At 34.9% G+C, this 23,730-nt stretch overlaps 1 protein-coding gene across 1 annotated transcript in view; it reads left to right on the top strand.

Moving 5' to 3' along the window:
• Nucleotides 1-17,969, top strand: part of TNFRSF19 (TNF receptor superfamily member 19) — a gene marked incomplete at both ends in the record, with an annotated part of 42,367 nt that extends 24,398 nt beyond the window's left edge. Inside the window, 4 exons of the mRNA XM_082487575.1 lie at nt 13,017-13,181; nt 14,459-14,584; nt 15,358-15,460; nt 17,576-17,969. Of these exons, the coding sequence (XP_082343701.1) occupies nt 13,017-13,181; nt 14,459-14,584; nt 15,358-15,460; nt 17,576-17,969 (788 nt within the window). The remainder of the gene's footprint in view (nt 1-13,016; nt 13,182-14,458; nt 14,585-15,357; nt 15,461-17,575) is intronic.
• Between the last annotated feature and the right edge of the window lie 5,761 nt (nt 17,970-23,730).

Below are 23,730 nucleotides of genomic sequence, written 5' to 3'. Positions count from 1 at the left end.
AGCACAGAATATCCTTGAAATACAATTAAATATTTCTGTGGCATATGCAAGATCAAGGTATGGTTCACTACCGTAGAATTTGCAGTAGCAGTGCAAAGCCAAACAAGATTTGCATTTAATGCATACTTGATAGTATTTGTTTCTGGAGGCTCTCCAGAAAGATGTGCTTTGACTACCCCATTTCTTTGTGTCATTTTTCAAGGAAATTGTTAAAACTTTTTTTTTTATTACATATGGTAATTACAGTATGTGATTTTTCTCTTGGCAAAACATGGTTTGTTAGATTGATATCACACATGTTGCCATAATTAAGGCTGTGTGAGGTGGATTGGTGGATTGTGAAACTTTCTTCTGGATCAAAATGTAGATAGAAAGTTCCACAGCGAAGAGGTTTTTTTTGTATGTAAAATCTGTCTGATTGAGGTGGTACTTAATGGAAGAAGGAAGCCCAAACTGGTACACCAACAGTGAAAACCGTCCATCTTTCAGTAAATAAACAATATCGTAACCTCACTTTGTCTTGGCAAAAGTAAAGGTTGGGTTTTTTTTATATGTGTCTGAAAATCATGCTCTTTCCTTTGATTCAAGGGGAGTCATATATATATATACATTTTATGCAAAATACTGTTGCTGCTAGTAAGTGATAAATAAGGAGATAGAATGCTCATTTTGTGTCAGTATGCAAATTAAGACATTTGTACTTTTTAAGGATTCACACTTTACTGTCTCTAGCGGTAGAGACTCATGAATATCACTACTTCTGTTGCTAGCTGACGAGTGAAGGAATGCTTTAGCTCTTCTGACAGTGCAAAAATACCAAACCAAAACAACCCTTTCTAGTTCATTCCTGTTGTTACTTTGTGCAAGCTTGTGATGTAACGCAGGTGGGATGCTACCTCAAGGTTTTATCTTCCAGAATTGTTTTGTGCGCCACCCTTGTGCTGGTTGACCCTCACAGACATGCCTGAGGCTATTAATAGGAAGTCCTTTCTTGCTGACAGTCAAATGTTCCCTGTCATTCTACATCTGTATCATTTAAGTTCTAGACTTACGGTATTGAGCTGAATTGGGTTTGTTGGCTGAACACTGATCAGAGTGTTTGGTGTTTATCGGTGAGCACATGGATCATTTCTTTAATGCCTGCATCATCCTAGTCTCTGGATCCGTGAAAGAATTCTCCTTCTTGGCAGTTTAGCATTCTCTAGGGGGAAACTCCCTTCCTGGCCCATGAAGGCCAGGGTTCTGAGAACAGAGAATTTGTCTTTAATTATTTTTAACTATGAAATATTTGAAACATAGTGAATGTTGCCAGTGACCCATAGGTGTGACAGTTGTCATTTCTGGCTGCTAAAAATAATTTCAGAATTGTAAATTCAAGTGTTATTGCAAACCTCATAATATTTTAAAGATTCGGCTTCTTAAGATACATGATAATATTAGAAGATTAGAATTGTGTCGTCTTCAGTTTGGTTTCGTAAGTGAATGCAGTGTATACGATAATGTCATTTATTATCTCTTTGAAATCCTTTGACCCTCATAATTAATTTCTGTCCACGCGGACAGAGTAACAGAGACCTCAGAAAAGGAATTTCCTGATTTTATAAAAACAAGTGATCTAGTAGTGAATAGGGAGCTACATTAGTGCACTTACTGAGAAGGTTGTAGCATAAGCTCCTACCGCATTCTTCAACAACAGAAAATCTACTTACAGGAAAATAATGTAAAACAAATGGCAATTTGTAGACTTCTTGAAAGTGCTCATTTATTATGATTATGGAGGGGAACTGGAAAATCTGAATACTGGAAGTTTAGCTCCCTAGAAAAAATCATCTACTCTAATATAAAATATAGAAGATGACTATTAGCAGTCCCTATTTAGAAAGCTGTTAGCAATATAATTATTAAATTATTTTCAGAGTGAGCAGATGTAAATGGCTTCCATCATACAAGTGGACATCCTAGAATAAATTAGGAATTGAAATGTTGTTTTTCAACACTATTTGTTTGTAAACTCTGAAAATGTAATATATAAAATATGTATGATCGTAATCCAGTAAACTTTTAAGCAGATGATATGAAGCTGAGGTGATATTTGACAAAGTTGAATTGCACTGAAAGGCATTGGCTTTCTGGTTTCAGCATGAGAGTTGAACTAATTGTGTGTAATCCATTTTTATCTACTAAAGCATGTATTGATGTATTTTGTAAAAAGCACAAAATACCAACGTGAAACTCTTTGAAAATACATTCCTTACTGCTTGCTATAATATGATATAATATGATGGAAAATGTGTAGCTTGAGATGAAAATGGAGTTGTCAACTTATGATTTTAGAATAAATTGAATTAAATTCCATTTATTTAATGAATTTGCATCACAAGCTCATGCAACTGTAAGTAAGAGTTTACACAAGTGATGCCCATCTGGCATTCAGATGGTTATATTGAATCAGTACACAGTAACGTATAGGGCAGATTTCGTATCTTTGTTCTAACTCACAGCTGGCAACCCTATCTGCTAATTCCAATGAAAGCTTCAGTTTGAAATACAAAACTACTTTTGAATTTGCATATCCTTCCCCCCAGATGTCTGGAGCGTTGGTGATGTGTTTCTTTTATGATTCCTTTTAAATCAGAGAGTGAATTGTTGCATGAAGAGCAAAGTTAGGAATTTATTGCCTGACAATGCAATGAATCCTTAAATATCCATTTAAGAGCATATTTTATATAACAAAAGAACACTGAGGGTGACCAATACTTAGTTTTTCATGGCTTTGTGTAGTAAAAATTCACTGTAGAGAGCTCACTTTGTTATTAGGTTAAAAAAATTCTTTAGTGTATAGAATGATGAAGTTTGTAGTTGCAGTGTTTACTTCTAGTTTGTTCATCTAAAACATGAACAAGCAGTTTGCAAGCATATTTAGTTTGGTTTCTTGACACTGTTAAGTACAGTTAGAAAATTAAATTCTCGTCTTAACTGCAGAGTATGAGAATTTCAATATGTTTTTTCAAACCAGTTTGCCATACTTTTGTTTCTAGTAGTAACTTGTGCAACCTTTCATCTTATGAGTCAATCCTATAATTAGTATCCTTCTTTGCCAGAGGCATACTGCATGTTTGTTTTAGGTACAGAATGTCTGCAAGAAATTTAACTTAATCATTACTTTTTAATATAAGAGCTGGTTAGCTCAATTACACTAGATTAAAGTGAACTTGAAGTTCCTGAGTTACAGAGAAGGGGCTAATCGTTGACCTGTACTGAATAAGTACTATTTCCTATGGGGTTTTTCTTATGTGTCCTTAGTAATGTGGCTAGCCCTTTAGCCCAGTCTTGCAGTGGCTATAGGCAATCGCCTGTTTGTTGTATGGAGTGGGTTTGCAAGGTTTTTATTTAACTTGGCCATTAGGTTGATCAAAATTATTCCAGTATTGCATACACTGCAGTAAAGCTGCAAAACATTTTTTCAGTTAATTTTTACTTTATTGTGTTTAGTGGTAATTTGAAACAATAAGTAGTAGTTACAGCTTTTCAGTAACTTTTTAGGATTTTTTTTTTTTTTAGACAATTGCGAATTACAGAACATTAGACTATTTTCAATACATGAATTTAATAACATGCTTTTAAGCTATGTTCAGACTGAAAATACTAGTTTATCTCATATAACGACCCAACTAATTTTGGAAATGGTTGCACTAGCACCTCTTCAAGAGCACTGAGTTTTGGTGCCTGCCATACAAATACATGCTGACTGTTACGGATTTCGGGTACAGAGAGTCCAAGTCACAACTGACATGCGAGTATAAAATACTGCTAAACCATCACACGATAGTGTGTTGGGTGTTTTTATTGTGCTTTGTGCTGGTAGATACTATTGGCTCTGTTACTTGGCTACAAAATACTCAGGCTGTGTTTCTCTTAACTTTCTTGTTTAAAAAAAAAAAAATAAAACCAGCAGCAGAAAACGGGGAATCTGTGTAGGCTGAAACTTTCCATATTGCCAACTCTCTATTAATAAGAAAATAATTGAAAACCAAAATAACACTGAAATATCTCACCAGAGGAGTGGAATGACCTGGAAGACTGGAATGTTTCGGAAATAGGATAAAATGCAGTTGCCTTAAAACAAGTCATGCACTAAGGGCCTCAGTAATTCATTATGAAATAACACCTCATGAGCTGGAAACAACCGAATAGAAAAAGGCCTAACGTTCCTACTGATTGCTTTTGTATCATTCCAGTTGTTGCTCTCTAGTTTGCTCCCCTCTAATTTTTAGGGTGATAGGCCTCATACATTCTCACTCTTACTGGTTCACTTGTGCTAAAGCAGTGCGCTGCCAACCTCTTTTGCAAAGATCATAGAGCCATCTGACGTGTTATTTTGGGCAGTGACATGTGCCTTTGTCTGAGGTATAGGCTGCGACTGCTTCTTAAAAAGATTAGTTCTTTGTTATAGCTTTCTTAAGTAAAGGGTTTCATCCACCAGTTTTAATGTTTCATTTAAGACCAATGGTATAATTGTATGTGCATGCTGCTGAATGAACATATATTTATAGTTATATAGCTGTATGTGGAAACTTAGGATGGTATTAATGCACCCTAATTTAGGCATGTAAAAGTTAATGCTTAGCGCTGAAGTTGTCAGCCCGAACTCCCAGTGATAATCACTGGAGAGAATTAGGTACCTCAGGAGTTCAGGCAAGCCAGATAAGGTAAGCTTCAATAACTAACACTAATCAGTCTTTTAAGACAGTTCAGATTAATTACTTCTCTGAAGATTTCTAATTCTGGCTCTGTTTTAGAAAGAGTGCCCAAGGTGAGTAGTTCTGACTTCACCTTTAGACTTCTGAAGTTAGTTTCATCTAGTTGCCAGTATCAGGTTAGATGAAAACTGCAAATTCAGTATTGAATAATTGTGTCTGTCTTAAAACCTGATCTTCCTCTTACCTTTTTTATTAATTTTAAGGTGGAAAATTAGACTATAGGTTATTTTTTTTTCACTCCTGCTAAGTAAATAAAAACATAAATAAAAAATAAATTTAAAAAAATGTGTTTGTATTCTTTGATGAAATGTTTCTTAGAAACCAAAGCCCCCGTTCTAAGAAAACTTGCCAAAGTTAGAATGTGTCAGAGTTGAGGCCTGCAGCCATAATTAGATTCCTTTGTATATAGTCACTCTGATACAGGTTTTATTTACATTGTTGCATATGCTGTTTCCCAAAGCACAGCATAGGCAAAACCTATAATTCTGTCTGGCCTTATTTGCTGCACACTGTTTTATATTCCATGCAGAATGTGAGCTACTAATTACTGCTGGGCTTTTCTGTGGTTCTGCCGCTGTAAAGCAGTTGTCACAAATTTTTGCAGTTGTTACTGACTTTTATCTTTACAATAGAAGCGATGTAAAACGTATAGTGACTGTTATACAGTTAATGAACTGAAACAGAAACTCAAGTCAAAACAGTCAAAGGCATCCAAGACCCTGCATCCTTACTTGACAAACCCAAAGTAGGATGCCTCCTTCTTGACTGTGGGTATCTATAATGTCTACGTCTATAAGCTGGTGACCTTAGGCTCACTCTATATTTGGTGGAAAGGAATGATCAAGAGAGTTGTTTAAAACAAATCAGATTAATTGCACCGTAAGAGGACTTTTCTCCTCCTGACCACCACTGGGTAGAGAAAGTTCAGGTGACTCCCTCAGAAGCAGATGTTTGCTTTGGTCAGATGGATCTCGCCAATAGAGCTTGACTTTTCCAAGATAACCTTTCAGTGTCTTCTGTATTCTATGACTAATTCTCATTGACTTCTGTTGAAGTGGGGAGATGTTATGTTTCAGATTAGGTAATATAACAAAGCAAGGATCTTGTATGCAGCAGCCTTTTGTTCTGTATGATTTGACTTTATCCGTAAAGCTTTAAGTGGTGAATTAAAAACTGCTTTTTATAAGCTATTATTATTTCTGACTTCAAAGCTACAGCTTTTTCATCTGTACTATAGTTTTTATGTGCATGCTTGCTATTGCACAGCAGGTAATTTTCTTTGCAGTAAATCTTGACATTTACTTTCATATTTGCAGTATTACAGTAAGCTGGTGATAAATGTCCAACTTCTAAAGGTGTTAAGGCTATATGTTAGAACATTATGAAAATTTATATATAATCCCATGTATTTCAGAATACTTCCCAAAAAACATTTCTAAAAGATGCTGAGGTTGCAAAGTTGAACATTAAAAAGTGAGAAAGAAAATACTATTAGGGTTGGTTATGCAACTCTTAACTTCCACCTGAATTCAGAATCATAATTCAACCCAGTTGTGTGTAAGTATTATGAAACAGTCTTAATTACGTAAACACACTCTGTGTTTTCCATAGTACAGACATTTTCCCCCCAATATGTGGAAATGGCTAGCAGTTAGGTTTTTAAAAAACAGAAAAATAATCCCACCCTACCCCCACTCCCACCCCACCCCCTAAAAACCACCCACCCACCCCACATTTAGAAGTAGTTGCCTTGCCTGGACAATTTAACCCATGTTAATGATATTTTAACATAATTATAACGGGGGGAGGTGGTGGGCAAGCTGGCAAGCTTGTGTATGGTTTATTTAATTTTATGGCATTCCACAAATGTATTTCATGTGACTGTTGGCTACACAAAGAGGGGTCCTTACTACTTCTACTTAAGCTTTACAACTCGGCAAATTCAACTGGAAAGATGAAATAAGCTTTTACCCTGCTCCACTTATAGCCTAATGGCTAAAATAGTCTCCATGGAGGTGGCAGAGGAGGCAATTGAACCCCATCTCATGCTTCTTAGCAAAGGACTTAAGCTTCTACAGAAGGGAGAAACCCTGTCATTATCTCCTTTTGAAAGAGTTGCATCTGAAAGATGTTACAAGCCATGTTCATTATTTCTTCCCCCTGAATTTAATTTTAAAATAAGATCATAGATTTTGTTCTCAGGAGAGTTTTAAGAGCAGATGGAAGCCCCTCTCTGATTTAACACATGGAAACGCCTGAGAAAGAAATGGCATTTTCTGCAAAGTAGGTATTAGACACCCTCAACTGTCAGAGTTGCAAAGTGAGCTGCTAGTAGCAAAAGTCAGAAAGGTAATTGCTGACAACACCACAGTCATATTAACAGTAATATATACTTTGTGCCACCAGATCGTGCTAAGTATTTCCAATTTATGGAGGAGAGACATACTCACATTGATAACCAGTTATGTTATGTTGGGAGGGGGGAGAATATGTAGTTCAGCAGTGACACAGATTTTCATCCCACTTCTGATTTTTTTCCTTGCTCTCAGGTTTTTTTTCAGGTTATTTGAGGGTACTGGTGATTTGAGGATTTATTCTTGTGTAGTATTTTTAAAAGGCTGGGCAATTCTCAGAGGTGAAAGCATGAAACAATGTTACTTTTGTGCCCATATATCAGTTAGATTTAGATGACCGGGGTGGTACCAAGAATGAACATCTCTTAATTACTAAAAGAAAAACATCTTGCAGAGGTTGACTATGCCTTACAGACATGGTGGTGCGTATCTAGTACTGTGGAGTTCATACATATTTTAAATTCACATACACAGTGTAATTGTTCTACCATTTTAAACATAAAAGGCTGTCAGCAGTTGTGAAAATATGCAGTGCAAGAGGAATGGTGTTGGAAATGAATAAATCAAATTCCAAAGATTTTAATTTATAAGCGCATTTCTCAGGATTTCCAAACGATGGATAAATACTTGAATAGTAATTTTCTCCCCTACGGCTTTTTGGTACATTTATTTAAAAAAATAACAAACCCAACAAAATAAAACGAGAAAGTTGTAGGGTACTAACTTGGAAACTAAAGGCTTTAAAGTCAGCACTTGGAGTGCATTTGAAAAGTGTGGTTTGACATGATGAGCTTTTGGGTGTAGGCCATGCACACAAATGGCTGTCCTTTTACAGATCTTGGGAGACTCTCTCTCTCCAATGTTTACCACAGTCTCCAACAGTAAAGTTTAACCAAGTTTCTTACCTCCTGCTTGAAAGATCAGGAGAAGGAAGGCAATCTGTGGCTTTGTAAAGACTCAAAAATACACTCAGGGCAACTTACTTTCCATTGATGTTAATGCTCAGCAGGATATATTACACATGTATTTTATATATATGTATACATATATCATACATATACTATCTGATTTATATATACACACATCATGTTTATATATATACATTCTTTTGCTTATTGGGGACCAGGTAGAGGTACTGCCTTTTTATTTTTAAATGAACATAATCATCTTTTAAACTTTTTTCAAAACGAAGGAGTTTCAAGATAAGTCACATTGCCTTGCATTTCCTATAGATCAAGAGCACACATACAGATAGCCACTGCAATTCAGCTGACAGGCAGTAACTTGTTAAATTATTGTAACTTGAGGGTATGTCTGAACCCTTAATTCTTGTCAAATTAAGGTTGATAGCACTGACTTGGGCCAATCCACGGGCAAACACTTTATATAATAGGCAAATGCTCTTTTCCCCTCTCTTGAACAGAAATACCCATATTCCAGGAATTAACAACATTTTAATTTACTTTTGTATATTATCTTTCAGTCCTGATTGTAAAAGATGGCACTCTGTCCATTGTTACCATGTTATGGTTATCTATGAGCTTCGATTATTGAGTAAACCCTCTTTGGGTTACCATTGACTTGACACAGTAAAAAAGACGACCAAAACATAATATTCCACATTTTATTCTCCTCAACTTTGGTAATTATTATATTATTATTATAGTATTGTTTATTATAACCATGGAAGAAACATAAAATATTGCAAGTTCTGTTTTCACATGGTTAATCTACCACAGAAAGCTTTCTTTTAGGCATGCTGATTTTAGTAGTGACTGTAGCTAATCATGGTTCTGAAAAAAAGAAACTGAGAAAATAGGCATGAAATAAGTGATAAAGGAGGTCTTTTTACATTTTGTCCTTTCTCTGGATGTTTGGTAGAATAGGCCGAAAATTCAACTATTCTGTTTATTGGCAGAAGTTATAGTGATACAGCTGGGATTCATATGTTCCGTATCAGCTGAGTTACTGATATTTAACCATCTTGGATTAAGAGAAACTTTGCTTGCTTTTAAGAATCACACCTTTGTGTATATTAACATTATGATGTACTATTGGTTAATTAAAGGAAGAATGTGTATTTAGGCTTACTGCTCAAAATTATGCAGGAGACAGCTTGGTATTTGGGGTAATTCTTCTTTAGCACAGGCATTTTTCCAGAATATGTTGGAACTAAGACTTAGAAAAGGAAATCTATTTCTTAAATAAAATGTATTTTTTGTTTTATTTTTGTGATGCGTAATATGCACGTGCTTTCCAGAATCATAAACCAGTGTGCACCTCCTCTCTCCTTTCTTAATGTATCACATCCAATTTACAAAATGTTTAATTATACATTTAAAGTTAATCATGTAATCATTTAACAGATGTACGTACAAGTTTAAAGTTTAAAATGCCCCTTCTTGCTTTACTGAAATGGGGCCATTAAGTCTGTGAGCCTGAAAAGAAAGAGGGAGTTTATGAAAATGCATACATATCTGCGTAACACTGAAAGCAGAGTTCAGCAATGCCCAACAGGCCACTTCTACAATAGCAATTCTCTTCTGAAATGTCGGTCTCTGCAGGGAAGATCACTATCATTATAATTAGAGCTGCACTACAATGAACTGCTCACAGTAGCTACTCCAAAAAGTTCTTTGAAGGTGAAGATGAGTGGTAGGCATTCTCAGGAATAGAAAATTGCTTTCTCGAGTTAAAAAAAAAAAAATCAACCAAATAAAATAAATCTTAAAAAACTAGATGGCTATAATAAATTTAAACTTTTGCCATCCCTATTTAAAATAAAATGGCTGTATTTTGAGTTTGGGTGTTGCTGATGGGCACTAAAGAAATATATATAATTTATAATTTCCCAGAATGCGTAATATGTAATTACACTTGCAAATAGATATATTTTGTGAGCAAATGAAGAGGGACAAAAATATAGCAGCTCCACCTCCAGTGCTCTTGTTCTATTTTTGCTTTCAAAATTAACAATTCTTTTTTCTACTAATTATGAAGGCCTAATTTCTAAGAACTGTTTGTTTAGTGCTGTTAGGTAGGTACGTTGATACAAGTAGGTATATTGATGTGAAAAATATATTAAGACATTCTGATCAGTTTTTTATTGTCTTTTTTTTTTTTTTTTAATACTTGTCCAGGCTGTCTTTAAGCTTCTAAAGACTAGATCAGGCAGTTGACTAAAATTGAAAACCTGATATCAAAGCACAGTCCTTGATTTTCATGCCAAAGCCAGTACATGTTGCTGTATAGACAGCTTTTTTTAAAATATATATAAAGTATTACTGCTTTTCACAGAATTATATCCTGGAAGTTTACATACCATGCAGAAATTTATGCAGTCTGTTAAAACTATAAACTTAAAACTACAGCCGCAAGAATCCTAGAAACAGAGTGAAAAGTTTTCTCTGTGGAAGATTGCAATGCTGCTGCCAAGAGCATTCAAGTTGTGACAAAAAGATTATGACATTGGTTGCTTTTTCTTGTAAATAACAACGAAGATCTTGAAAAGAGGTCATAGAACTTAGGTCTTTGAGTAATAGGGATTATAGAAGAATATAAGGAGAAGGACACTTAATTATTTGAGAGGAAAAGTACCTGAGACCCTGAATTGGAATTTTATTCTGTTATCTAGAACACAAACAATACATAGACCATCTGCTATGATAACAAAAATGGTTAAATTTCAGCACAAGGACAGAGTTTCAAAATGTATTTCTAGTTCAGGTAGAGACTTCAGCCTCTTTGTTGACTTGAGTTTTAAGATCTGCTGTATTTTCATAACTTGGAGTCACAGAATGGTTGAGGTAGAAGGGGACCTACGGACATCACCTGGTTCAACCCCTCAGCTCAAGCAGGGTCACCTAGGGCCCAAGACCTTGTCCAGATGGCTTTTAAGCATCTCCCAGGAGGGACGCTGCACAACCACAACCTGTGCCAGTGCTCAGTCACCATCACAGTTAAAAAAGTGTTTCCTGATGTTCCAAGGGAACCTCCTGTGTTTCAGTTGGTGCCCATTGCCCCTGGTCCACTGAAAAGAACCTGGCTGTGTCCTCTTTGCACCCTCCCTTCAAGGATTTGTGCATGTTGATGAGATTCCCCTGAGCCTTCTCCTCTCCAGGCTGAGCAGTCCCAGCTGACATAGCCTTTCATCATAGTAGAAGGGCTCCAGTTCCTCAGTCATTTTTGTGGCCCTTCATTGGACTCTCTCCAGTAGCTCCACTCTGTCCAATCTGGCAAGTTAAAAGGATATAAGAAAGAGCTGCTATAAATTTGCTCTTCACACATGTGACAGTGGAGCATAACAGTGCAAATGAAAGAAACATTTGAGCAGATGTAAATGCAGTAATACTTGCTTCTCTTCACATTGAAATCAGGAAATTAGCAATTAAACATTCTTTCTTCTAAATAATAGCCATGATCTGACCTCTACACTTTTTTATATTCTCCACTTACCAGCAACTACAAGATACTATAACCCACAGAAACTGTTTTTATTTAATATGTTGGGTGTCTTTTTTAAAAATTGGGGTCCTTTATTTCCTAGAAGTTAATATTTTCTTTGTTGTTAAGTGCTCTGAAGACTTAGAATTGGATGGAATTAAGTTGATTTTCAAAACACCTAGTTTTTTGGCAATCTGGCCATTATAAAAAAGCAATATGGTATTGTAAACGCTCTGGTGCTCACGTTTGATGTGTGTAGAGGAAATACCATCATTATTTCAGATAATTATTCATGATTAGTATAATTCCATTGATTGCACTAACTAAGGTAGTAAGTAAGTTCTCTCCTGCTAATATGGTATTGCAGTTAAGATGTCAAGCAATTGAATGTCTCTGGCAGACGTTTATCTCCCAATTTAAACTTATGACTGCATGGACCATTTCTTAGGAAACTATAGTCTTTAGGTTTTAACCAAAGGTTTTCAATGGTAAAGAGGCACATTTAACTTATTTATAAAAGTTAATAAAATATGGTTTGTGTTTTTTAAAAAATTTGCTGTCAGAGAAATGCTCAATGTTTTGTTCCTTTTTACTCATAAAATATTATTGAATTGATGTGGTCTTCAAAGTAGATGAAATAGATGAGCTACCAAAAGTCATAAGTTTTTAAAAAATAATTTAATTTTATAAGACCATTCGTAATTTAAGATAGTTGCAATAGTTGTAGTTGAAGTTGTAATACTTTTAAAATCTTTTTCACTTTCCATCTAGAAGTAACAATGTCAATCAAAGCTAGAAATATTGCTTAAGTCTTTACTAATATGGATATGAAGTCAATCTGTTGAATTTTTACTGGAGGTAGTATCTGTATTAAAAAACTATCACTAAATAAAAATAGCACAGTGGAATCCTAGGTCTGATCCTAGAAATGATCATGCTGTCATGACATACATAACCAAGCAAAATGATACTTTTGACAGTATTTGAACTTTTGCGAGTGTCCTCGTTCTCAAAAAGTTTCCTTGTAAAGGGAAGTTCATGCATTTGTGACTCCCTCTAGTGGATAGCTTTCTCAACTATACACTAGGAAATGTTCTCCATATTAAAATCATCTTACGTTAAAAATTGAGGTCTTTGTTTTCATGGTGAAGATCTGATTCCATTCTCATGGACACTCAGATTGTGCTTTTGTGTGCATCTCCACTTATTATCACTCTTTTTGCAATATATTTTTTTCAAAATTTTTTTCATAAGGTGGTTGCTGATAATTTATCTATTTGTTTGTACAACTAATGTTTATACATTTACAGATGGAACATTCTTTTTTTTTCTATTCTACAAACCTCTTCTATTTCCCAGACTTTCATTTACATGACTATATTCCTGACTATTTTTTATTTATTATTATACATGACTATATTTTGTACTTCACCTTAATTATTATTTAATTATATTTCAGGTACCACCAAAGTAAATCTTGTGAAGATCCCTTCAACTGCTTCCAGTCCTCGAGACACTGCTCTAGCAGCAGTTATATGCAGTGCACTTGCAACAGTGCTCTTAGCTCTTCTTATCCTTTGTGTTATCTATTGTAAGAGGCAGTTTATGGAGAAGAAACCAAGCTGTGAGTTTCCAAATATTACTGTTTCTTTGTCATGTTTATATACTGGTATTAGTTTGGCAGATCTCTCTGTCGGTGAATGAATGCAATGCCTACAGCATTTAAGCAAGTTTAGTGTTGAGATGAACAAGCTAGAAGAAACCCGAGACCCCATACAAGGTTGCCAGCTCTGTGTGGATGTTCCGTCTTCTACTGAGAAAATGCTGTGCAGATGTCCAGAAATAGTCCAGTTGCACTGATTCTGTGCCATGCTCTGTTAGATGCTGCACAGATATATTTGGACCATTTGGGATCCAAGCTGGGACATCATTATAGAGTTGCAGTGCCAATTTGGAAATACCAGCTTGGAGGATCTGTGCATCACATGCTATTATGAAACACAGATTAGCTCATCAAGGTAATGAATGTGGCTAGTGTAGATGGCAGATTTGTCATTAACAATTTTGGTTTTATGAGCATATTCAAGATGAGTTAAATGCCTAAGCCAGTTAGATTTGTAAATTTTAAAGAAAATCCATAACACCTCATCTGTGTAATTCTGTTTGTCTATAATAAACATTTTTTCTGGCCCTTAAATTAAGAAAGAAAAAAGTCAAACGCACTCTAGTTCCCATTTATAATTTTAAAAAAACTTTTATTAAAATATGTTTATAGCATCTAGTGAACCCTGGATGTCAAACAGGAATAATACGTAGGAAGCATTGACATTATCACTGCTTACAGCAGAATCAAAAACAAAAAGATTGAGAGAGTAATTGAAAGACTTGTTCCTAACCTAGAAGATGCTTTCCAATCTAAGTTTTGAGAAATTCAGACACAGTGAATTCAAACTTCAGTTAGTGAAGTTTAGTTACTCGTTTGCATTGGCCTACCATTATATAGATTAAAGTAACTCTGCTGTTAATATAAAGCTCTTTAAGATAACATAAACAAAATCCCAGTGGCTGAAAGCTGAACGTGGAAAATTTCAGATGGGAATCACTGAGAATTCTTAAACACTGAGAAAATGTAGCAGTGAATAAGATATACTCTCAAATCATCAAAATAAGAGCTGATGTCTTCCTAGAAGAGGCTGTGGTTGAACCAGCTGTTACAGGGTTTGTTGCAAAATCTGTGTTTTTCATTATATGAAACCATATGATCATTGTGGATCTTTCAGTTGGACAATGTATGGAAATGCTGTCCATCATGACATTTAAACATTCTGTGAAGATAGGAGGCTCTGAGCAGGAAAAAGAGTATAATTTACTAATATATATTTTTATTCATTTTATCCAAAGGGTCTCTGAGATCACAAGACATTCACTACAATGGCTCTGAATTGTCATGTTTTGATAGACCACGGCTAAATGAATATGACCGCAGAACGTGTTGCCAGTGCCAGAGAAGCACATCACAGACATGTGGTATGTGTACTGAAAGGTGACTTTATGGCATCATGAACATTTATCTGATATTTATCTAACACTTGAGTTGTGACATTTAACTTTAACAACAGAGCTAACATTGTCAAACTACCCTTTGTCCTAGGCTAATTTCTCAATAAGCAGATAGAATTTCTAAGTAGCTGTTTGGTTATAATTTTTTTTCCTGTTTTCATTCCAATGACCCTTCACTTAAAAAAAAAAAAAAAGGCTTTAAATGTCTATCTCATTTTTTTCTGGTAAAAATAGCAATGTATCTGGCTTTGAGACTTGAATTAGTGTGAAGGATTTACCGGACTATCTAAGAATGTGATATGAACGCTAAAGGACATTAACAACCTGAACAATTCAAATTATTGAGATTTTGTGAAGTCATGTCAGAATGGATGCATTTATGATGTTAGCAAATACATAATTTAACACAAGAGCACAGGCTTAAATATCATCCTAATACATTAACTCAGAATGTGGGATTTCCTCTCATGCATATCTAATTGAAAAGCATATTAATTTAAAAAGTAGATACGCATGACTGGCATCTATATTACTCCTGGAGGAAGGGCTTGGCATTTATAAATAATTCGATTTTAAAGTAATAATTTAACCCATATTTTGCAATACGAAATCTCTTTCCTCAACCCATATATTATAATGTATCTGGCAAACTAATACTCAAGTTTGAAAGAGTATGGAGACTTAAGTTTTTACAGAGCTTTAACACTTTTAACATCATTAAATTATTTTTCATTCCTCAGGACCAGTTCACTTGATTCCATCACTGTGCTGTGATGAAACGTGTAGCTTGGAGCACAGCAGTCACAGTTGCGCTTTCCACTCACAGACTACACTTAATGAAAGGTAACGTAGTTTATAAATGTCTATTAAACATTAAATATTTTTATGCTGTCATATCAGTATTTCTACAGTTACAATAGCTTTTTGGAGTGGAATGAGTGATTTTGATGAACTGTAGCCGTACCCTCCCATTTTGTGCAAAAATATTTATGGTGAAAAATCGATTTTAAATATTACTTAATAAGTGCTGACTTGATATCAGTTTCTCTGAAGAAGTAGTGAGTTACTTCTCTCACAAGTAGAGAGTCTTCCTTTTACTCTGTGGTGCTTAAGAGGCTTTGGTGACCCCCTCTTCTGCTATGGATTAGCAAGGTGCTGCATAAACCTGTGAATCTGGGGTGGTTAGGGTACAGTTTAGAAGTGTTATGAAGATTTTCTTTTTTTAGAAACGCCTAATGTTTGTGAGATTTGAAATATCTAGTATTACTGAATTTCTATCAGATTGTAACCATTATTTTCTCCTGATCAGCTGAATATAAATACAGTAGTAGAGCGGTTATTTCTACAGCAGTGCCGTGAGCTAAATATATAAAATTTATGGTGTCTTTCAGAGTTTCCCGTTTACAGATTTTAACACACAATGTATTTATTTCTTTTGGCTAGAATCATTTTCCGTATAAGGTTTAAATTGGTCTCCAGCTGTTTTCTTCTTATGGCCAAATGTAACTAAAAATGTACAGGCAGCTTCTTCATAGGTGTTGTTTATGCAAGATGAATTAGTGACCGAAGTACAAGATACAAAATACCTAAATTTTCTATAACAACGTGTTTAAATACCAGCAAGCTTGAGTCATCCTTTTATACCACCAAGGCAGACAAATTGAGAGCTGTGTACTTTGTGAGAGATCTTTTGGTTAAGGCTTTAAAAATAAATGTCATATCCATGCTATGTGGACATCAAAGATCCCATGGTTCCTTCCAGTAGAAATGGAATTTGCTCCGATTTCCTTTGCCAAAATAATGTATTTCCTTCAATTGTGGTGCAATGTCCTGACTTTTGGCCTCATCTATAAAAATGCTTTGTGTGTATATTAAAGCTATTAATGCATCATGTTTTGGAAATGAGTAAGGCTACTTAAAATCTATTACAGGCAATGTCAATGTGGCATGAATTTTGTCACACAAATTATTACTGTATATCAGACTTAATATAGACTTTACAGTTTTATAAACCTGTAGACAGTTTTTGGAGATAAAACATGTTAGTACACTGTAGTAAAAAACATTACGAGGCTTTCAACAGAGATAGGCATATATAGCACACTCAGACATGTCAGTACCATCGTGCACCTTAAATACACTTGAGATAGATAATACTGAGTTTCTGCTTCCACTTTCTTCCATTTTCTGTAAAATAAAAAAAATCCTTGTGAGAATTAAAAATCCTTGCCCTTCATTAATATTCTGTCCTTTCCACATGAAAGAGAATAGGAGAAAAACTTTTCTTTTCATGTTTTGAAGGCTAGACAGAAGAAACTGAAAAATCTAAAGTGAATGCATGTTCAATATGAAATCACACAGATAGAAGGAGTTTCAAGTAGTCTTGTTGTCTATTCCCTTCTCCCACTGAACCTACTTTACTTCTTTTACTTCTGCTAGATATTTGTCTAGCCTGTTGTTTTCGGGGAAAAAAAAACCCTAGTGTTGGAGATTCCACAGTCTTCCCAAACATCTTTCTTGCTGCAACTTAAGCTTGTTATATCTTGTCTTAACACCCCTCCCTGCCCATGCATTGCGAACAGATAAATTTCTTCCTCTTTAAAACAGTCTTTGTATCTGAACAGTACTATGGTAATTTTTATCATATTTCTGTACTTTAGACTGTAAACATCCCCAACTGTAGTTCGTGTTTTCTAAAACCCTGAATTCACAGTGTGAAGGGCTCTAGGCATCTGCTTTACCTTTAGTAGTGTTCTCCAGAGCTTTCTTCATTTCCAGGTGAGAAATTGTATTCCTTTTAAAAAACATTTGTTTGTACAGGATGCCTCTAGAGTATTAACTTAATATAAAACTGTTAAACCTTCTTGAAATACCTATAATTATTAATGACAATAATTACAATACTGATAACATTTTCTAGAATGCATTTGAAACCATGTGTCTTTTATCCTTTTGCAGGGCTTCTGATTCTGTTGGAGAAATGATTCCTACCTTCCTTGGTTCTCTTTCACACTCTACCTGTGGAGACATTTCAGATGCTTGGCCTCTTATGCAAAACTCAGCTTGTTGCGACAGCGTTTCTGTCTGTGAATCGTATTCAGAACTGGCTGGAGGATCTGCAAAATCCTGCAGTCCCGAGACTGAGAATGCAGCCACTGTTGAGTCGGATAATAACCAGGATCTAAGTGAAGTACTTATTTCAGCTAAGTTTCTTGATGGAAACATTGCAAAGTCCTTTGAAATCTCCAAACGGAGAACATGCATAGAAGTTTCATCACTTCAGAACTCAGTGGCTGCTGAAACCCAGCCAAAGACAAAGCGTAATGGAACAGCAAATGACTCTACAGACTGATAAAGAGGTAAAAAACATAACTACAAAGGAGTGAGAGTGAGTACTCAAGGAACATAGAGCTAGATAAAAATAGAATTGTAAAACATTGTAGGGTTATGTTTCTCCATAGGTTACACCTAGCTATTGCTGAAATAAACCAAAACTCTACAAGAGATCCAACAGTTTCACATTTTTAAATCATTGGCTAAATTTGAAAGGTGTTATTTCAGCATTACAGTTTGAGTAATAATGTGAACCAGAATACAGGGGTAAGTCTGTACACCAGTCAGCATTTATCAGTGTTTTTTTTCCGTTAAATTTCAGGGGGAAAAATCAGTTTAATAGCTGTATGACAAAACCATTATGTGAGGCTGGTCCTTGTTTGTGAGGGAAGAATTGAGGACTTGTCTTTGCTTATTGTAAACAAAGCATAAAAGACATGCAAGTGTTCATCAAAAAATATTTACAAAACCTCTGCGAAGTTACAAGCAGTAGCAGAAACAGAAGAGAGAATCTCAAATGCTTTTCAATGCCATTCATATTCCCATCTCATAAATTTGTCCATAAAACATAATTTAATCTTTAAAAGCTCAGTGTTCTAATTTGCAGAGAAAATGCAGGTTGGAGGTCAAAATGAGAAGAGGTGCTAAACAGTCACCTCTACCACATAACGATGTAATCCTCACAAAAAGTCACTCTGCTGCTGCTTCATCGTTACATCTTTTTGAATATTAGCTGTGCTCTGTATTTTTAAAATGGCATTTCCTACTACTGGAAGGAACTTGGAGCAACAAGTAGCTCGTCTGTGAAAGGATACGAAAGTACATCATGTGTACTGGTGGTGTTACTCAGCGCTTATGCAGGCTCTGGCTAGAAAGCTGAAATAGTCTCCTGTGCCTGTACACAGAGGCAGGAACAGAAGCAGTTGCCACTAATATTAATAATCCGCTGAACTTAATTAAGAAAATTATGCTATCTGTAATTATGAAAATTTTGGATGATCTGCAGAAATAAAACTGCCTTCCTTTGATCCTCTTCCATTTGGTTTGCATGCCACTTTCATATTGTTCTTAAATAAGAAGTAGAAAGTAATTAGTATTTAACAAAAACAAAAATGCATATTCTGAAAACATGTAAGTGCAATAGTTAATTCTTTGTAAATCAAGCCATAATTCTTTTGGTGACGTTTTCAAGAGAAGGAAAGGGAGGTAAACAGACTGCTAAGTCAATCATTTTTTTGCCATTGACTTCAATGGAACTCGCATATCACCCTGAAAATCTATTGCTGTCACTAAAAATATCAACCTTATCTAGGTCACACATATTTTTCTCAATATGATTTACAATATGTAGTTTTGTTTGTAGCAATGGAAGATGAATAGTCATTACTGTCTGGCAGTAATTGCCCGTGTGTCAGATAGCATTTGGCACGGTTTCATTTTGGTATGTGCCAAATACCATTAGGTGATAGTCGTATTCTCTAGGTATATATGGAAAGGGACAATGACGTGGCTAGGACAGCAAATCTCGAAACAGCTAGTTCCTAGTTTTTCAGCTGTTATCAGTGGAACTTGAATGCTCTCTCAATGTTTTAAGGGAATATATTCCCATATTAACAAGTTTTTATAAAATCAGAAATTCACTTGTAGGTTTTTCTGCCCACTAAACAGAGTATCAACTTAAGAGACGTGATTAATATTATTTAGAGTTTTCTAGATGAAAGAAACCACAGAATTTCAAAATATCACTATAAAAATTAACTTACATTTCACCATATTTGTTACAATATATAAATTGTAAATTTTATCACTGGTTCATACAAATGTGTATAGATCTTTTCTGACATTTCAAAATCCTATATTTGATGGGTTTGTATTATTAGGTATTACCGTTGAGATTTGTGTATAATTCTGAATAAGCAAGATCCTTCGGGTGGGTTAGGTTTTTCTTCTTTTTTTTTCTTTACTTAATAGACTTTACTGATTCGTTTTGTACAATTACTCCATATTCATAGTCTACACTGCATCATTATATATGCATCTTTGATGAAGAAATTTAAGTAGCATTTGAGGGACAGGATCAGGACTAGTCTTACCTGAGATGTCTTTTCAGGCTTAACTCTCACCAACTGTACAAATGAAAATTATTTCATCTCAGTCTACCTCGTTTTCTTCAATTTACCCATCATCTTTCTTGTCTTTTTGAAATATTTGGAAGGAAGGATGGTCTTTCAGTACATGTGGATGCATTACTACTATATGGGCCATACTTTTATTATATTGAAAAATAAATAATAACATAATAAAATCAGAAGATCGCACATTTTTATTTCTGTGCACATAGATGTAAGTTTTTAAATGGGTATTTTAATACAGGTTCAGTCTTTAAGTTTTGGTGGATTCTTACAGCAAGCAGTAAGTATAGCGGTATTTTTTTAGTGTTTAGTCAAGTATAGAAGGACGTAGAGGTTTTTTATGAGTTTATGTAACCACTGTTCTATCACTTTCCTTTAGGAAGCCAAGCTGTTTCTCTCAGCACTAAAGCTGAATGCTTCCCTAATGCTCCTCTGCTGATTCTCATCAAACATAGTCTGGTCTTCAATGTTGCATGGTTTCAAAATCAGCTGGAAATAAATGGCATCATTTCACACCTTCTGAACAGTTGCATCTGAGCCATAACAGCTGTAAAATGAAACTTCAAGGAGCATCCTGGGAGAACCGTGAAAGTGGATTTATGACCTTTTGCGTCTCTTTTTAAAAAAGAACCTTCTATTCCCTCATTCTCAAAAAGTCTAATGGAGTGAGTTTAAAAGTATGTGTAAATACAGCAAGAAATATAAATACTTCAGTGTATTTAGGTGGGTATCTTAAATATGGCTACAGATGTCAGAAAGCATGGGACAAGACTTTGCCAGTTATTCTGCTTGCAGATTTATGCATGCATTAGGATTTTTTTGGCTGGTTCTAGATTTAACTCCGTTTCCTGCTGTTGAAGGACTTAAGAAATAAACATTTCTATTTATGCAAGGATCATCTATTGATAAACTGAAGCTTTTGTTATATATTACATTATAGTCAATAAGCTAGTTTGGGGAGTTAAAGAATTTGCATGTTACAATATATGTGGTTGAAATCTCCTCCATCCAATTATTACATTTGTGGGAGGGGGCCCCGTTTTGTTAAATATAGCAGGAGATTAGCTTTAAATTAGATTTAGTTTAATGAAAGTCAGCCGTATAGATAGGGATGTTGTGTTTAACTGGTAGTCTCAGTATTAGAATACAGCAGTTGTTGTTTTAGCATGTAATTTTTGGATGTTGAAATAAATGTAATCAACTGTCACATCAAAATGTCAAACTATAGCAGGTATGCCATGAAAGTAGACTATTACTAACATTTTTTAGTAACTCATTATTTTTAAGGGTCAAGCTTCATGGTGACCTAATTGGTTCATTTAGCAGGCCTTTTCTTTTGATTCATGTCACTCTGTCCTTCTCACTGTAGTATTATGTAAATTCAATTTTTCCACAGAAAATACAAAAATTAACTCATAACGTTTTTTAAAAAAATACCTCTGAATTGAATCCTCAAAATTGCGTGCACGCAACTCTCTGCCTTCATTGCTCTTCTTTAAGACTTTTTTCACTGCAGTTTGTTGCACCACATCCCATAATACCATTTGCTCTGCAGCCATTTTTATCCCTAAAAATTTTCACTTCTGTGAGTAATCCCAATAACCTCTACTGATTCATTACATTCAACAGGCTCAAACTTGTTGATGGTGCCATGAACCGTAGCAATTATTCTTGAAAGTACCCAGTGTGCCTTGACAAAAGCAAAGCAATCAGCAAAACAAATGCAAATTTGCAATAAATATTACTCATCTTTCCACACGTGGTTTGTGTGGCAATGGAAATATTGAGACAGTATTCCTATTCCATAATGGAAAAAGACTTTTGCTTTGAAGCACCCAGTAGAAGGTTGAACCTGCACAAGAATAGCTAAAGCCAGTACAGGCAGCTGAGGCAGTAAGATGCTTCAGCTAAAACCAGTGAGATTATTCATGTGTGCAAAGATCATGAATGACAATTATCAAAGTCAAACCAAAGTAATTGAAGAAATTATGTATGTAAGCTATTGTTTTCTTTAAGTAGTAGATGCCACCATTTGCTCATTGACAGTGTAATAGGCAGTTGTACAGGGAGTACAGTTACTCAGCTAAATACTTTAAAGTATATATTCAAAAAAGAGTAGTTTTGAATAATTTCTTTGGATTCTTTCATACGTTTAAGAAGTGACAAAACACTATTTTTCACTACATGTGCATGAAGAGATGTGTGCTTCTTTGTATATACTTTGTAAATAGAAAAAATCCAATGTGCATTTCAATATATGGCAAGATATTTTTAGAACATATGGAGATTTAACTTTTCACTGATAACAGTTCTTTAAAAAGCTGTGTTCAAATGTTTTGCCAGCATCTGCCACAGTAAGTATGTTTTCCCGTTGGAATTTACACTTTGTATAATTGTTTTTGTCCGGCAACTCTAGAGAAAAATACTCATTTCTTTAAATGAGTGACAGATAGCTTGAGAGAAAATTGGGAGGAAAAAATGAAGAGAGTGCTTTTTAAATATATGTGTATATTGTGTATATACTTTTTTCCTTAATTTAACCAAATTGGTCTTTTTTATATTGCCTGTGGCAAGCAATGTTGTACATGCCAATAGAAAACATACACTACCACCGCATTTAGACTGCCCACATATCAGGTCTAGGGACTTATAGTGCTGTTTTAATTACTCCTTTAAGGAATGTAAATTAAAATCTTGTATAAATTGTTTTGTAATACTTTTTCTACTTGTGAATAAAATGTTACATGAACCAGTCTTGGTTTGTTGATCTCAAATTAATAATAGCATTCTATACAAAGTTAGTGATCAATTCTTTTATTATTTTTAGAGTTCCATAGTGGTCTAATTGTATTAAAATTACCGTATAATTTGGTACACCTTTGTCTTGAGATACTTGCTGTTCAACAGTAGCATCGTTCTTCAAGCTGGGGGACCTTGAAGAAGCAGTAAGTTAACATCTACCCTTAAAATCATAGTAGTTCAAAATCTTTTCAAAATTTTGCTTCTCAAGAAAGGAAAAAAAAATAGTAAGGAGCACAGATTTCTGTCTGTATAACATCTTCGAATAGAAAACCAAGTACTCCACACAGCAGACTGCTTCAGACAAGACAGATACGTAAATAATGAGAGTAGCTGTAGTTTTGAACCAGAAAAGGATGCCCTAATCGTGGCCCCTGATCGGCATGAACAAGAGCCTGCACTTGTGCTGCACTGCTGCAGCCAACGGTGGTTTCAAACCTTGGTTGAAGAAAGAGAGAATTAGAGAATACCAATAGAGCAGACTAATTGCCCATGATTATTTAAGGCCACTTTTCAAACATTGTCCAGAAGGTTTTTATGTTGAAAAGATTCAGGAAAATGTTACTCAAATGGGATGATGTAGAATTTAAATGCTTAAGAAAGGGATGGCATGGTTTGACTGATGAGTAGAGGACTGAGAAGAAAGAGTAATTTGATAATTGCATATAATTACATGGCTTCTTATGGTAAAGACATAAGAAGCGGTGACTGGAAACTGAATCCAGCTAAAGATGGTAGGTAACATAAAGCCAGTTGGTTGTGGTGGAGAATTTGTAGCATTATTTTTTTTTATGGGAAACTTTTAAGAGAAATTGAAAGCTGCTCTGTCCCCGTCTGTAGTTTATTCTA

The sequence above is a fragment of the Vanellus vanellus genome, assembly GCF_965231255.1.
Source record: "Vanellus vanellus genome assembly, chromosome: 1".
Taxonomy (NCBI): Eukaryota; Metazoa; Chordata; class Aves; order Charadriiformes; family Charadriidae; genus Vanellus; species Vanellus vanellus.
This window is presented reverse-complemented; position numbering and strand designations above follow the sequence as displayed.